Source organism: Crocodylus porosus, unplaced genomic scaffold, assembly GCF_001723895.1.
Source record: "Crocodylus porosus isolate Cpor-Errol unplaced genomic scaffold, CroPor_comp1, whole genome shotgun sequence".
NCBI classification, from domain to species: domain Eukaryota; kingdom Metazoa; phylum Chordata; order Crocodylia; family Crocodylidae; genus Crocodylus; species Crocodylus porosus.
In genome coordinates, this window is record NW_017728931.1 from 8,459,966 (window position 1) to 8,476,874 (window position 16,909).

At 46.2% G+C, this 16,909-nt stretch overlaps 1 protein-coding gene across 1 annotated transcript in view; it reads right to left on the reverse strand.

Moving 5' to 3' along the window:
• LOC109315897 (alpha-2-macroglobulin-like protein 1) overlaps positions 1–15,760 on the reverse strand; it is a 49,860-nt gene extending 34,100 nt beyond the window's left edge. The window contains exons 1-6 of the mRNA XM_019543859.1: positions 15,723–15,760; positions 9,750–9,897; positions 7,609–7,905; positions 4,330–4,492; positions 3,319–3,371; positions 55–75 (exon numbers count right to left, since the gene is read on the reverse strand). Of these exons, the coding sequence (XP_019399404.1) occupies positions 55–75; positions 3,319–3,371; positions 4,330–4,492; positions 7,609–7,905; positions 9,750–9,897; positions 15,723–15,760 (720 nt within the window). The remainder of the gene's footprint in view (positions 1–54; positions 76–3,318; positions 3,372–4,329; positions 4,493–7,608; positions 7,906–9,749; positions 9,898–15,722) is intronic.
• Between the last annotated feature and the right edge of the window lie 1,149 nt (positions 15,761–16,909).

Here is a 16,909-nt window from a genome sequence, read left to right on the forward strand (position 1 = left end):
ACCCATCTAAACTTTAGTAACCTGGGACACAGTACTAATTTCTGTGACACTCACCTGAAGGAACACAAATGGGTACTGGGGGGAAAAAAAAAGAGGCAGCAACATTAGAAGAGACAAGCATACTGTCAACAGCCTGAACAAAATATAAGAAGCATAATGGGCACAGCTCTATTTCTCCTTGTGGAAAACCAAACTACAGCTTGTGACAGACTCTGAGCTACTGGACTCAAGTGTGGGAGTGATTTCATTTCTCCCTCTGGACACAAAATTTCCCCAATTATATGAAAAGGATCACTCTCTGAAGACCTTCGCATAGACATCCCCACAACATTCTTGTTAACAAACTAAGAAAATACAGACTAGACTGAGGTACTGCGACATGGATACATAACTGGTTGGCTCATTGTGCTCAATGGCTCAATGTCAAGATGGGAGGAGGTATCAAGAGGGGTTCTCTAGGGGTCCGTCCCAGGGCCAATATTGTTTAATAACTTCATTAACTATCTGGATGATGGGATTGAGCATGCACTTAGCAAATTTGTGGGTGACACCAAATTGGGTGGAGTTGCAAACAAAATGAAGGGTAGAGCTAATCTCCAGAACAACCTGGATAAACTGGAAAAATAATCTGCAGTCAATCTGATAATATTTACCAAAGACAAGTGCAAAGTCTTTCACTTGAGACAAAAATAATTGTATGCACAAATACAGAATGGGGAATGACTGGCTCAACTGAAATACAGCAGAGAAGGACCCAGGGGTTACAGTACAACATGACCTGAATATGAGCCACCAGTGTGCTCTTGTTGCTAAAAAAAAGAAGGCAACAGCATCCTGGGTTGTATTAATAGTAATGTCACTTGCAAATCAAGGGAAGTGATCATTCTACTCTATTCAACACTGGTATGGCCTCACCTGGAGTACCGGGTCCAGTTTTGGGCCCATCCCTTCAAGAAGGATGTGGACAGTTTGGGAGGAGTCCAGCACAGAGCAACAAAAATGATTAAGGGCCTGGGAAGCAGACTTATGAAGAAAGGTTGAAAGAACTCAGGTTATTTAGTCTAGAGAAGAGCAGACTGAAAAAGAATTTGGTAACAGTCTTCAAATACCTGAACAGTGATTACCAAGAGGATAGGGATGAGCTTTCACCATGAATGTAGGAGGCAGGGCTAGGACCCATCTACATAGGATCATAGGAAAGTAGGTTAGGAAGGGACATCACAAGGTAATTTAGCCTCAAGCTTCAGCAGGAGAAAGTTATGTTTTAGATTAGGAAGAACTTTCTGACTATGAGGGTGATCACACACTGGAACAGGCTACCTAGAGAAGTTGCGCAGTCGCCATCCTTGGAAGTTTTCAAGAGCAGGTTAGACAGACATTTGGGTGGGATGATCAGGGATGATCTTGCTTTAAGCTTGGGGCTGAACTAGGTGACCTTATGAAATCCCTTCCAGCCCTACTTTTCTATGACCATATGATCTCCCTTTTACTATAATGGGAGTATTTACACGCCCAGAATGGGTAATAGACTTGTTCCTACACAATAGTCAGGAGACTCAGAATTGGTCATCAGCTGCTCTTTAGTTATCCATTAGGTGGGATAGAATTCTGCCCAGGGACTGATTCTATTCCACCTCGTGTGCTCATGATTGGACTTATGCACCTAAATGCAATCCTATTCCACGCAGCTCAAATCCATGAAAAACTGCAATACAAAAGGTGGGTGGGTCCTCCTTTTCCTCACTGCTTCTTGTGACTCAATCTTAAGGGTCAGATTGCAGTGTTACAAAAAAAACCACAAAACAAAACAAAAAAACCCGATGCATTAATAGATTGACAGGACATGAATAGGGTAGAATAGAATCACACGTAGGCACCTGAGTCCACTTACGCACCTAATAGGTGGAATAAAATTTGGCACAAGTATGGGCAGTTTACTATGTGCAATACTTGATCTAATGATCAATTTTTTGCTTAAGGTCCAGCTCGTGAAATTTAGCAATTTTTAAGATCTTTCTGGTAGGTCCCCACTTTCAGGAACTGGCAACACTACATTTATAAATGCATTATTCTTTAAGCGTCCCAGGCTGAGGGAGCTGTGTCCTTGTTTGACATTGGCCCAGCCTGCTACACAATGCTGATCTCATAGAAGACTCCCAGAAAAGTACTAGCTTAAGAGAGTCCTCTTCCCATATAACACTAGGGTAGATTCCTCCAGGAAGCAGACCTGTCCTCTCAGTACATTTAACAGGACACAGTGGTGCACTCCCACAAACCCGGTTCCGAAAAGCAGCAGCTGCAGCAATGCAGCCAGTAGAGGGAACTAATATATACTCAATAAAGGCTAAGCATGTACAGTGCTTGCACTCATGGACAGCTATCTGATGCTGATAGATGGCCAACTTGTGCTGGTGGGCAGCCAACTCGTGTTGATGGGTGGTCATCTTATGCTGGTGGATAGCTCCCTCCGTAGTATAGGCAGAGCATTGCACTTGGTGTTTGGACCTCACTGCCATCTGCTTTTAACAGTGGGTTATCAAATGTTATTCTGGGAGTTACTCTTCTAAGGTATTTACAGAACTTACAGAAGGACACTTCAATCACACTGTGACTTTTTGCCCTTTACACAAGTTATTGAAGCTAACAGATATCCAGAGTCTGGTGGTGGCTGAGTGCCTCTATGCACTGGCCAAGGCCAGGAGGCAGGGGGCACTGTAGCCTACTGTGGAAACCAGCCAGCCCAATCCTTGCCCAGTGCTCCCCCTTCCCCACCTGCTGTCCAGCTGCAAAGAGCCAGCCAGGATTCATACCCCAATGTGGGGTGGCAGTGTGAAGGCATTTTGGGGACTGTGCCCCTCCCTGCTGGTGCCATGGGTCACTAGGAACCCTCTCCTGCTGGAGAGGGTCCTGCTTGGGATATCCCCCCCACCGATCACTGTCCATCTGCGCCCCATCCCCTTCCTGCATAACCCTAGTAGGGAACTGTATACAAATTCCCTAAGGCACTCTAATATAGAGTGCCTTCATTTGCTACCTGATTTAAATGATTTAATGGTACCTTTTCATATGATTGGCCATTTTAAAAGTGCTCTGCAGCCATGCTTGTGTGTTATGCCACGGCTGTAGAGTGCTTTTAGGGGCAAGATCATGCAAAAATTGTCATTTCTTTCTGCACCCCTTCAGACAGTTGACAGGCCAAGTCCATGCATGAATTGGGGGGATAAGAAAGCATAGAAGCTTGGACAGGCTTGGCAAAAGTATAGGGTTGGGATGTGAACCAAAAGGAGGCTCTTCCACAACCCCTCAGACTTGACTTACCGAGTTGTTGAGTGCAATGAAGTCCTCGTTCATGGTGACAATACGAAATTTCACTGCAAGAGAAAAATAAACATAAAGATTAATTAAAAGTTCAAGGAATGTATCAGCTCTCAATCCCACCCTGCTGCTATACCAGAGCTGGTCTCCCCACACAACTCTGATAGTCCTCAGTCCTGCCCCACAGCCTCCCTACTCTTTCAGATCTTGCCTACTCCTGTCCCCACATATGCTCAGAGTATGAAGATGTGAGTCTATCACACGAAGTGTTATATAAATACATACGTAGATATTCACACCTTCATCCCAAGGACATTCATCAGCCAAAAGCTGTCTGGATTTGCCCAGCCATGACACAGCTATACACTGAAGCTATTAAGATCTTTACAGCAGCAGCTGTGGTGAAACTTAGATCCTCCTGCACTGAAAGCCCCGGCCTGTCCAACTAAACAAAAGGGCCTGTGACATATAGCTGAGCAGTCCTCTCCATACTCAACAGAGGGTGGTAGGATCACATATAAAGTAGATGGTATATATTATATAGAGGGGTATTACTTTTGTGGCATTTCTGGGCCTACAAAACAGAGTAATAATGTCAGGAGACTCTCAGGTGAGGTAAAGTCACCGTGGCTGGTAGGGTAGTGGCAGGCTGGGAGTGTTGGAGGGCTGGGAAAGGACACAGAGCACAACATGCCCTGAGTTTCCTAAACTAGTACAATGACCCTAAGTGGGCTCTTTAAACCAGCACAAATGGTCACCATCTCAAGTCAGTTCTTATTTATACTGAAGGTTGACATAGCTCCAAGGAGCTAGAAGATTGACATGGCTCCAAGGGGCTCTTTAAGCCAGCACAAAAATGATCACCGCTTTGAGATAGCTCTTATTTATACTAAAGGTTGGCATGGCTCCAAGAGGTTAGAAAAAGAGTGGAGAGGTGGCAGAAGGCTGCCTCTGCCTTCTTTCCCAAGAGGATCTGTCCCAGCATGTGTACAGAACAAGGCAGATGGGAGCCACCTGTCTGTCCTGGCTTATAAATGGGTTTGTCCGTCTGGATGAAGGTGCCGGTGCCAACCCTACGGATCAGGACCTTCTTTTCCTCAGCAATACCGATCCTGCGGCCAGTGATGAACAATTTGATGGTAGCAACCTCCTCTGTGCCTCCAGCTGGAGGTGAAACCTATGTATAGGTAGAGAGAGAAAGAGAGCACATGAACAGTCTCCCCACTTCCCCTTAACTCTGTGGGAAGAAGTGAGAAGAACAGGGGGAAAATAACCCCCTAGCCTAGAGTGACACCCTCCCTCTCTCCACACTCAGATTTAACTAGTTCCACACTATGTCACATGGGAGCCCACAAGCCAGGGATTTTACCCCTTTGACTGCTTGCCAGGAAGAGACCAGTGACATCCTCATATTCCTCCATATGGGAGGTTGAGGGAGCCAGATCCGTAAGAAACCATAAAGCTGACGGAGGCATAGGGGTAGGTCTAACTGCCTCCACATGCTGACATCAGAGAGCTCGGGTTGTGTTAGTCAGTCTGGAAGGAGAAAGCCAAAATGACAGAATTTGTCCATATCCAGCAGCCTCAATAAAGAAAGCACAAGTAAGTGCTGGCTCTTTTCTGGTGGAAAGCAAATTCCTTTCACCCCAGAGTACTGTAAAGATTCTCTGCATGTAGTAACTAGCCCTGAGGGTGTCCTTTGTAGTTTATAGAAACCAACACACATGTTCCCATCAGGATAATTTTTGTTGCCCTTTGCATAAACTGAGCTGCTGCTGTGTTTCTTCCCCTTGGGAATGTCTCTTTTGAGCATATTTTAATTCTCATGCCTGTCCTTACAGTGGCAAGACACTGACAGTGCCCTCACCCCCCTGCTTTACCTCTGGCAAATTAAAGGGTGTTTTTGATGATTCTGTAATTGTGCCTGGTAGTTATCCATGAGAGTTGTTCTAAAAAAAATTAAGACTAGGTTAGGCAAACTCATGTGTAACATGGTATAGATAGGGATGAACCTGCCTGGAGCAGGGTGTTGGACTAGATGAATCCCCAAGGTCCTTTCCAGACCTATTTTTATGTTATTCCATTACTCCATCACAGTACAATTCTCAGAGGATCTGGCACCCACATCACACACACTTTCAGTGCTACCTGGCATTAATTAGTAGAGCTGCATAAAAAAAAATACATTTTCAAACCAGCCACCCAAAAAAACAAAACAAAGCCTGATCATTTCACCAGAAATGAATGTGTTTCTTTTCTTCTCTCTCTCTTTTGTGTAAAGTAATGTATTTTGTTTTGATTCTGGACATCTTAACAAAAACAAAGGAAATCTGTAAATGAAAGGCTAACCTCTGAAGGGGTTGTTGGTGCCATAGTTGTGTTTCATAGCTCTAGGTTAGAGCGTTGACCTGGGCTCTGGGAGACAAAGGTTCATAGATCCATAGAAGCTAGGGTCAAAAGGGACCTCAACAGATCATTGAGTCTGACCCCCTGCCTGGGCAGGAAAGAGTGCTGGGGTCAGATGACCCCAGCCTGATGCCTATCCAGCCTTCTCTTAGAGACTCCCAAGGTAGGGGACAGCGCCACCTCCCTTGGAAGCCCATTCCAGATTTTGGCTACCCTTACTGTGAAGTTTTTCCTGATGTCTAACCTAACTCTGCTTGCTGTTTGTCAGTTTGTAACCATTGTTCCTTGTTACCCCAAGAGGAGCCCTGATGAACAGAGCATCTCTGATCCCTTGTTGCATCCCCCTAATGAATGTGTAGGCAGCCACAAGATCTCCTCTCAGCCTTCTCTTGCAGAGGCTGAACTGGGTGGTTGAGAACAGAGACTTGAATTTGAGCCTTCCTTGTACTAGACTTCCCTAATCACTGGGCTATGAGCTATTCAGGAACAGAATTTTCTCAGACTGTCTTGTTGAAGCTATTCCACTTTGCAGAACTAATGAAATACTTGTTGGCTCATAGTGTGAGAGCAAGAGAAAGAATGACTATCATCCAACAGTTGGGGCATTCATCCAGTTGAAGGGACTCCTGGGCTGTATCCAGACAACCACAGACATTTGGTTCCTTGGGCCAAGTAGCAGTGGCGCACCTTGTGCCACTGCTACTTGTCCCTAGGGAATGCCCGTGTCATGCACACTTTGGCATGTGGCAAGTTAACCCAGGGCCAGTAGGGAGGCTGGAGCCAGAATTGTGCTGGCCCCAGCAGCCTTACCTGGGATTCTGGGGGCCTCTGGGATTGCAGCAGCAGCAATCCTGCTGGGCAGAGCCTGGCTGGCAGCTGCACTGCAGCTCTGGGTGGGCCACCTCTGCTTTTCAGGGGAGCCCACTGCCTGTGTACATGCTACTCTTTTTTTCTTTCCTGCAGGTTTTTTGACCCCCGGATATCCAGGGGTCAAAAAAACCTGCGAGGGAAAAAAAAAGGAGCAGCGCACACATAAGCAGTGTGCCCATGCAGCACAGAGAACACCTGACTGTGCGGTTTGTGGCACTGCAGATGTGTTTGCAGCACCACATGGCTGTGCCTGTCTGGACGTGCCCCTGGGTTTCAAAGCTTGGTCCAATTAATATTTAAGTATTTTATACAAACAGCTTTATCAGAAGGACCTGAGAGAGGCCCAGCCCAGAATACCCTGCTTCAGTGGGGAGGGCAGTCTCCAGGCAGGTGGGACATCAAATTCAGTTCAAGTCCCTGTTCCAGTTAGAGTGAAAGGGAGTTTGAATTTGAGTCATCTTTCCTCACTGGGAGCACCATAAACCCTAGGCTATAGTGTGTAAGAGGAGCTGCTTCTGGTGTCATGACCTCATGATTGGAACTGGGTCCGTCTGTCGAACTAATCCCAACATTGAAAGGTTTGGAAACGTCAGAGTAGTTCACTTGGCATTTTAAAAAATGGCTGGAGCTTCTCTGAGTTTCTAGCCCCATTCACAGAAATTTTCTGCAACTCCAAAACTTCATTTTTCAGCAAAAAAAAAAAAATGTTTTTAAAGCCCAGCTTTCTTAACTGGCTTCTTCATTGTCTACTTCAGTAAAGACACTGAGGAAGGACTGGGGCCACGGACGATAAGCTGACATACTTCTCCCTGCAGTACGTTCTTCTCAGACAGGGTGGAGGAAGTCTGGTGAGGCTGGTGAGCAGGCGAAACCTGTTCATGCTGTACCTGACCAAGGGAGAACTACAGGGCAGTGATGTAAAGAGCGGTCAGACTAATACCTTTTATCGGGGCTAGTGTCCACAAAGAAATGAAAATGGTGGAAGAGGCACAAGGGCTGTAGCTATGGGAAACTCACCTGGAACTTGCTACACACAAAGCTTCGTTTCTCCTGAATCTCACTGTGCACCAAGACATTGTATCCTTCAGACTGCTCTATAGACAGCATTGCATAGATCTTCTCCTCATTGCAGGTGATATGCAGGCAGGCAACTTGGACTGATGGATAGTGGAGATCAGCAGGGACTACTGCCACGTAATGTCTGCAATAAGGAGGAGACAGTAGAGGAGAACATGAAGATTTGGACTCAGCAATTGGAAAGCACCTTCTTACCTTCACATTCCCAGCACCCCAAGATAAGGCAGTTCCATGAGGCTGCGTTATGACATATCATTAAGTAGGGCTGTGCAAAATTTCGCCAAGCGTTTCGTTTTGAAGCTGTTTTGACATGTTTCAAGCTTAAAATAGTGAAATCTAAATGAAACAAAAAACATCGAAACAGCTTCAAAACAAAATGAGGGCAACTTGAAACACTTCAAAAGTTTCTAAACATTTTGAGTTTTGAAGCAGCCCTGTGGCAGGAGGCAGGGAAGAGCCAGGACTGCGCTCCAAGCAGGTCCGCAGCCCCATGTAGCTCAGCCCAGGGATCCACCTCCCGCCCCTGGGATGCACTCAGTGGGGCTGGCAGAGCCAATTGGAGTGCAGCGCCAGCTCTATTCACCTCCCACTGCCAGGCTAAGCTCCACAGGGCTGGTGGAGCCGATCAGAGCGCAGCCGGATGGCGAGAGGAGAACAGAGCCAGGGCTGTGCTCCACCTCCTGCTGCTGGGCTGAGCTCCATGGAGCCCAGTGCTGGGCATGGGCTGTGCCCAGCACCAGTCCCAGGTGGCAGCAGCAGCCTCCTGTCATCTGGCACAGATCCAGGGGCCCACACCCCCAGGGATGGGGGTCTGGCACAGCCTGGCAGCCTTCCCAGGGGTGCCAGCCCCAGAGCTGCACCCTGGTTGCTGCCTCTCCAACCTGGGACTGGCACTGGGCATGGGATGCACCCAGCAACAGACAAGATTGCAAACCCCCTGGCCTGCATGCAGGATGAGGGGAGGGTCTCACTGCTGCCTGGGAAAGGTGGCAGCAGCAATTTTCTCTGATGCTGGGCTCAGCCCATACCCAGCTCTGGTCCCAGATGACAGGTCAGCCCCCTCTCATCCAGGGCGCAGATCCAGGGGTCCGCACCCCCAGGAGGAGTCCAGCACAGCCCTGCAGGCCTCCCAGGGGTGCAGGCCCCCAGATTTGTGCCCAGATGACAGGAAGCTGCTGCTGCCGCCTGTGGCCGGCAGCAGCATCTGTCTTCTCCAGCACTGGGGCAGGCTGCCCCCAGTGCCAGTCCCAGGCGGCAGCCTCCTGTCATCCAGCACAAATCTGAGGGCCCACACCCCCAGAAGGAGTCCAGCACAGCCCCACACCCCTCCCGGGGGTGCAAACCCCCAGCTCTGCATGCTGGATGACAGGAGGCTGCCACTGCTGGCAAATTTTGCTTTCAAGATTTTGAGGTGATTTTTGAGATTCTGAGAAAAACTCTGCACCTATCTCCTTGAAACTTGGCAGGCTTCATGCCCTCAGAAGGGGCTACCAACCCAGCAATTTGCATCTGAATAAGGCAAGAAATGACAACATTTTAGGCATTTTCATGATTCCCCATTATAGCCCATGGGCAAAACATAAAAAAAAAAAACTAGTCAAAACAGCGAAATAGTTTCGATGAAATGAAACGGGACTGTGCTTTGAAACTAAACAAAATGACAAAACGAAGCACTGTCCCTTCACAATGGTGAAATGGACATCAAAATAAAATAATGATGTTTTGCCAAAAGCAATGGGGGTTCCTCAAAAGGGATTGATTATTCCATTGCCTAGATGATTCATGGAGCTGTTTGCAACATCTGCAGACCCTGGGTTTGTCTCTCACTAACTTAACTCTTAACTAGCTTAACTGAGGAACCATCTTCCAATTCCCAATCTCCATAGTATAAGTAAGAGAGCGTCTCCAAACTACAACCTCTATCACCACATCTTCCCTTTTAACAAAACGTACAAAACTCACTTAATACAAAAATGAATTAACACCCATCTACAGAGGACAGGTTAGGAGCTTGTCACTCTGGAGTGAGTCTTTACTTGTCACTTTTCTGTTCCCCCTTTTCTGCAGCTCTTTTAGCAAACCTCTGTTGGTCTTTCTGCAGGCTTCATTTTCTTCTCCGACTGATCCAGTTTCTGATTTGTTTTGATGGGAAGCTTCTCCTCCAAGTCTTGATGTACTTGAATCCCTATACTGGGATCCAACTGACTTGAATGTTTGGCAGCTGCACTTCTGCACATAACACCAAATGTATTAGCTACAGACAGTTGAGGCTGAGTTCCTCTTTCTGTGTGAGGGCACCTGAATTTGTGTCCATAGGTACATTTCTTGCCACAAGGACATGGTTGTTTCTTGTGCTCTGGAACACTTGCTTTCTATCTAAGAAAACTGTCCAGATTTGGGCTATGACAGACAAGATCATCATCAGGGGGCATGAATGTTGCATCTTCACGTACTGCAAACATACATTTAACTAGATTCAGTTTTTCACAAGCTACCAGACCCAAAATGAGCATCACCTCCTTCCAAAGAATAAGAGTTCGTATACTTTTTTTTTATATCGAATTCTAGCAGTGTATTTCCCTTTCACTGGGATATTTGTTCACGAATAGCCAGATATTCTGATGTTTGTTGGATTCACTTTTGGTTTCAATTTTAATTTTTTATATTCTTGGGTAAAATATTAGTTTGAGCTCGTGTCCAGCTTAAAAGAAGCCATCATTCCTTGTACAGGAAAACCTCGCTATTCGTGGATTTGCAATTTGCAGTTTCGAATATTCACAGTGCACTGCACCAATCCACGTTCACTCACCGTGCAGCATGATGACATTTTGTTACTGTGCTCCGCAAGTAAGGGGTGGTTCAAAAAATTTAAAAAGAGGCACAGTCAACATAATGTGAAGTTGATGGGCGAAGCGGCGTCAGTAGACTATGAAGCAGCAAGGGATTATCCCCCACAAACCCAAACAAGTTTTCAATGTAGACAAGGCAGTACAGTATTTACGGATTTCCTCATCCACGGGGATCTCTAAAATGTATCCATTTGTATACCGTTTGTGAAGGTCTCCTGTATTTCCACTGACATAATTTAGTTTCTCTCATGGATTTTGCTTGATTCAGCCATATTTATATAATTTTTTTCTGGTATGCTCTTAGCTGCATGTGCTTTAGTTTTTTGTGTTTGGGAGTACTCAGCAAAATGATTCTTCTTGTTACAGTTAAAACAGAGCTTTCCAAAAGCAGCACAACATTTGGGACCATGTTACTTATCACACCTGCTACACAGCCTATAACCTCTTTCTCCCTTTGCATTCTTCTTGCCAATAGAAAATTCCACTCTGTGAAGTGGCTTAGAGATGTAGTTATCCAAGTTAGTCTGAAGTCAAATAGAAGGCATGGTAAATTTGGACCTTACAGACTAACGTGTGTGTGTGTGTGTGTGTGTGTGTGTGTGTGTGTGTGTGTACACACACACCAACGTATAGATATAGCACAAGCTTTCGTAAACTGGGGCTCACTTCATCAGAGGCCATACTTCTGAGATGGTTTCTTGCTACTGGAAAATTCTGGCCATGTGTTTTCACATGTTTTCATGCCTACTGTCTTTTTGGTGCATTCAACTTTGCAGCCTGGCATTTCACAGTTTCTGCTCCCCTGAATCTTTTCTACGGACAAGCCTCCCTCATCCAGTATTTTTTCTCACAAAGCAGTGTCTGCAATTCCACAAATAATCCCATCTCTAATCTGAGATTCTGTCAAGTTCCCAAAAGCATGGTTTTTACTAAGTCTCTTTAGCCCAGTAACAGTTCATACTTTGTTCTGCTGTTTGTTTGCACATAAGAAATCTGTATCTTCCAAGGATCTCATTACTTTTTGCATGCAGTACTCTTCAAATTTGGATGGAATTTTGCTTCATTTCATTCTTTTTCAAAGTTGAAGGTATTATAAACAGCCAGGACTTCTTCCTCCACAATATGCAACAAGACTAAGGATCTGACTTGCCATTTTTCTCTTTTGCCTCTGTGACTGCTACGTATCACTCAAACTTCTTTCTGAATGCCCTCCAGTTCTCTGCTATGTTGCCTGACAGCAGAAGGGCAGGTGGCGGTTGCAAAACTTCCATGGCTACCTGTCCTTAGTATGCACCTATGCAGTCAGGTCACTTATGGTGGCCCTTGTCCTTCCAGGTGCCCAAGTTGTGCCACTTGCCTTCATTTTCCAACTTCTATTTCAGTTTGGAACTCAAATTCTTTCAAGTTCCTTTTTATAATCCCGCAGTTTATACCACTTTAAACACAGACATACAGTGAATGAAAAGAACAACATGCTTTAATTTATGGAACTGTATGCAACATCTGAAGACTCTGGGTCCATCTCTCACTGACTTAACTCCTAACTAGTTTAACTGAAGGACCATCCCTCCCATTCCCAACTTCTATAGTATAAGTAAAAGAGCATCTCCAGACTACAACCTCTATCATCACAATCTAGATGTGCAAGACAAGTGAGCTAGTCTAATATGGAAAGTGAAATACCAAATTCAGTGGGCCAGTGGTCTGATCTGATTTAATCTGATACAGCAGCACATGCGATACCACACTGGACAAAACAATGGTCCATCTATTTAAGTTGTTCCCTGGATGGATGTTACTGAAATGGAGTTTTAGCATCACTCACAGTTTGGTTGAAGTGCTCGTGATATGGAGCAAGCAGCTCAGGATGATGGTCATCCACATTCTTCCAGGACGCTTGCTGCATGCATGGAGCCAATGCTGAAACATTCCTTTTCCTCCAAAGTCTCTGAAGCTGTTTCTCTGGGATTCCTTTCCAGGGTTGCCTTACCAAAGAGATCAAGGGAACTGTCTTCTTCCCCACCTCTTCCTCACCCTCTGCCTCCTTCTGAAATTATAATCATCAGGAGCGAAAGGGGCGTATTGTGCAAAATATCCCTTAGCCAATGACAGCTGTCCTGAATGCCATCCACCAATCTGCATGTGGTATCCCCCTGCAAGGACCCAATGGCCACTCAATCAAAATGGCTTTACTGCAAAAAAACCAGGTGGAACTTGGCTGTTCAGTGACCCAGGCTGGGTCCCGATCACCTGCCACTCGTGTCCCTTTGTTTGGGCAGGAGATGAATTGCCCATTACTCCACTTTCACTGAGGTGCAGAGAAGGCAATTCTGTCACAAAATATGGTGAGGGGTTACTGGAAGCTTCATGGGGGGTCAGGTTATGGATCATGGAGCACCTAACCTTCTGGGCACCAGAAGCCATTCTTGGACTTAGAAATATAGCATCTGGATGACATTTCCAGTTGGCAGCTCCCCAGTGGGTTTGCAAAATTGTACAGTGAGTCCCAATCCCTTCACTGGTGCCCACGATGGAGAACTAGAAACATACTCAGCTCTACTGGGGTCCCTTGCTGGCAGACTCAGTGAAGAAAGCCAGAGATTGAATCAGCCAAAGAGAATGAGGAATTGTCTCAGCAGAAGATCTGACCAATACATGTCTGCTACAATACAAAGCAGTGCAACAAACCCTTGCTTGTGATAACTTGAGCTTCTGGTGCTTGAGCAGCGCCCCCAGGTCCATATGCAAGACAGCCCAAAGGCATTTTACAAATGTTAGTTACATCCATGGGATACAGGTTCCAGCTCAGGTCCAGCTGAACTAAGGCCATAGAAAACTGTTTGTATCCAGCTTGGGTAGGAAGCCACAAGGTTTACAACAGACATGATATAGCTTCTTTTCCAGCAGAAAACTACTCAAGAACTGTTGTTTCCACTACCAAATGTGGACATCAGGTTAGATGCTTCAGGGCTCCAAAGAATATCCTAGAGGGGTCAGAGCTTCACCGCAGTACTGTGCATGGAAGAACAAAACCCATTCTACCCTCCTGCTGTCACCCAGCACCCCAGCAACAGTTCTCTTACTCAAGCACAGAGAGAGGTCCATTGATAAGCAGTGCAGGTGCTGTGTGGGGAAGTTTCCCTGCCTCACACCTGTTCTGGGACTACCCCATAGGCTTTGATCTCTGCTGTCTGCTGACCCGTAACTACTAAAATTTTCTTGTGAAAGTGAGAGAGAAAATAATGATAAAAAAAATAGCTACCAGAGCCAAGATCATGGCCAGCCCCCTGTGGACTTGCTCAGCTGAGTCCAAGTCAGATGTGTGTAGAATGCAGACATAAGAAAGCAGAGGCAAAAAAGCTAAGTCCACCTGTCTCCACTTCATGCATGTGCTTCAAGTAGACCTAATGCCAGCATGGGCAGCTGCCACTGATGGCTGTGATCACTCCTAGCATTTGCTTAATTGTGGGTGGGAGACCCATCCCAGGATTCCTAACTGAGGAATAACAGGTGCAAGTGGATATTTAAGTACCAGCTGGACAGCATGCTCCCCTGAGCTCTACTACAGAGAGCTAAGTCCCAATATGGCCCTGAGCTGTCTGCACTGCCAGTGAGAAGGCTCCTGCTTACCTAGTAAGTTCTGGGGTTGGTGGTAGTTTCTCTTCATTAACATTAGCTACATGATTGAATCTGGCTCTTTCAGGCTCAGGTACCTTGTGTTCTGGGTCCACCCAGCATCCAGGTAGGAGCTAGCTGCAGTTTTGGGATTCTGGTGAGTTGCTGAATTTCCAGCTGCTTGCCTTCTTGCTGGCTGGCTCTCCTTAGAGATGCTCCAAGTGACTGGACTCTAGTTTGCAAGCTTCCAGGTTTGGAAAGGCCAAGTGAGATGAGGGCTCTTTCCCCCTGAGATTCACTGTGCTTTCTGCCCTATGTTGGACTAGGAAGGCTAAGCAGTGCTATTTTCATGAGTGGTGACATCTTACATGGACAGGGGGGCCTCAGACCTAGTACTCAAAGGTAAAAAGCTGCTGAGAGAATTAAAAATAGCAGCCAGTAGGAAAAGGTGCAACAGAGCTTGGACTTCTTTTTCCATCTTGGTCCATTCCCAGCAGCAGGCCATCATCTTTTATTTCAGGTGAAGTTTTCACTGTCTAGCTGAGCTCTAGTGTTATTCCTGTTTGGGGATGTAGACTTAGAACCATCCTTTTTGGGTCTCAACCATTATTCGCTGCTCACTAGAAACCCCAGTATGAAGACAAGTTGCATCTTCTTGGGGCTTGAGGATGTCTCCCATAAAACTTGGCTTCCTTACTCCCAGTGGGACAGGGCCTGCTAGTTCCCCTTTAAACTTCACCTTTGCCTAGAAGCTGTGATTCTCCCATGAAAAGTACCAGTGTGGGTCTGTTGTGAACCAAAACATGATGACTGGCTCAGGCCAACAGCCAGCACAGCTGGAAGTTTGACAAATAGCATATGGCCAGGCCAGCCTAAAGAGAACTCTTTGTCCTGCCTGCTTTTGCTCCTGCTCCTCTGTTTGCCCAGGTGCATTTTCCATTCTGTATTTAGCTTTCTGAGCCACTGGCCCCATTCCACCCTCCTACAGCAGCATAAATGCAGAGGAGTACGGCTATAGGCTAGTTCACACCAGTGTCACTATGGCCCCTCTCTACGCCTTACAGGTATTGCACAATTAACTGGGGACCAGTTACATGCGCAAAGTAGCTATTCTATTTTAAAAAGCTCCAACCAGTTATAAATTTAGACCTCAAAAATGTGTACTAACTTTAAAGCTGGTTGCTATCAAGGTTTATTTTGCATGTGTAGCAGGGTCTCACCTGCAGCTGGAAGTCCCATCAGCTGACAGGGTTCCCAACTGCAGGGGTGCACCATGTCCACCGTGAAGTGCGCTGTGCCTTAGGGATCATGGTAGTCATGATTCCCAAGATCCACAGGTTTCACACACCCCAGATCCTAGGGATCATGGCTAGGAGCCCCTTACCTGGGGTGCATAGGGCTTCCAGCTGCGGGAACCTGCTTCTTGCTAATGCAAAGGGGGAACCTGGGATCACACACCCCCCTGCACTGGAAATATGGCATGAAGAGATCTAATGCACAATCCCACAATCATGCCTCCTGCCATGCATGTATGGCATAGCAGGAGGCACAATTGTGTTAATTGTGCATCAGATCCCATCATGCCTTTACCTGCACATGTAGAGGGGGCCTGAGCTCTCAATCTCCATGCTGGATCAAGCATGAGTCTTCATGCTGGCTCCCCTTGAGGAGCCAGCTGGGTTGAAGTCTTCCTCCAAGGTCTTTCTCTGTGTCGAACTGAGGGCATCCCTTTGGTGAATACTGCATCAATGAGGAGGCAGGGTCTCCTTTCTCTCCCTGTCTTTCTGACAGTCATAATTTCTTGATGTGAGATGTGGCCAGGTGTGCAGATCAACCCTTTGCCAGTTACAGCCATCCTAAATTCCTCTGACCAGGCCGCTGGCAGAATCCCATTGGGGTCATTTGTTCATGTTGGCTTTCCTTTAAAAACTCCCAGGCTTTTGCTGATCAGTTATCCAGGCCTTGCTCCCAGTCTCTGCTACATGGATCCCTATGTTCTGATAGAAGATGGCTTGTCCATTCTGTTGCCTCCTGAGAGGCCGCACTTTTGGAGGTACAGAGGCAGAGGGGGAGAAGAAGGGGGTTATATCATGCAGTTTAGTGCTAGCTTCTGTTAGCAATTTAGACTAGAGATCACCATCGGTTTCTCATTAGGAGCCTCTTTGGATTGTTGCAGCTTTAAACAGTTCACTGTGGTTTATGGGCTCTGAAGACAGCGATGCTGAGCTGCTTTCATAGGCCAAACTGCACAGACCAGAAAGAAACAAAGTCCTTGTTGTTCAACTTAGCTTTGGGAAAGCTTCTTTCCCTTTGTTCAAGTAAATCTTCTTGAGGGGGAGGTAAACAATATTTGGAAAGTCTGTTCTGTCTCGTAATGCCTGAAATTTCAACAACATCCACTCATGCCTGTGTGCACAGATGGATTCCCTTGGGGCCTAGTCCTGTCAGCAAACTGGGGTTCTGGAAACCCAAAGTGAGGTGGCCAATGTGCTGACCTCAAACTCTATCTTGATGGGGTAGAGATAGCCTGGAAAGAGCTGGATCACAGATGTAGGGTGGGGGGAATGCCAAAGTTTCCTCTTTTCCCTCCCCTTCTCCTAACCCAGTTAATTGTGAGCAGATGCTTAAAACAATGGGTTTTAACAAGGGGGTAGAATTGCAGTTTGGAATACAGAAAAAAACAATTATAAAATATTTACATAAGTTCAAATCCCCTGGGCCTCTGAGCACTTAAAGAACTAACCAAACCAAGTTAGAGTGATGGTTTCCAAGACTTC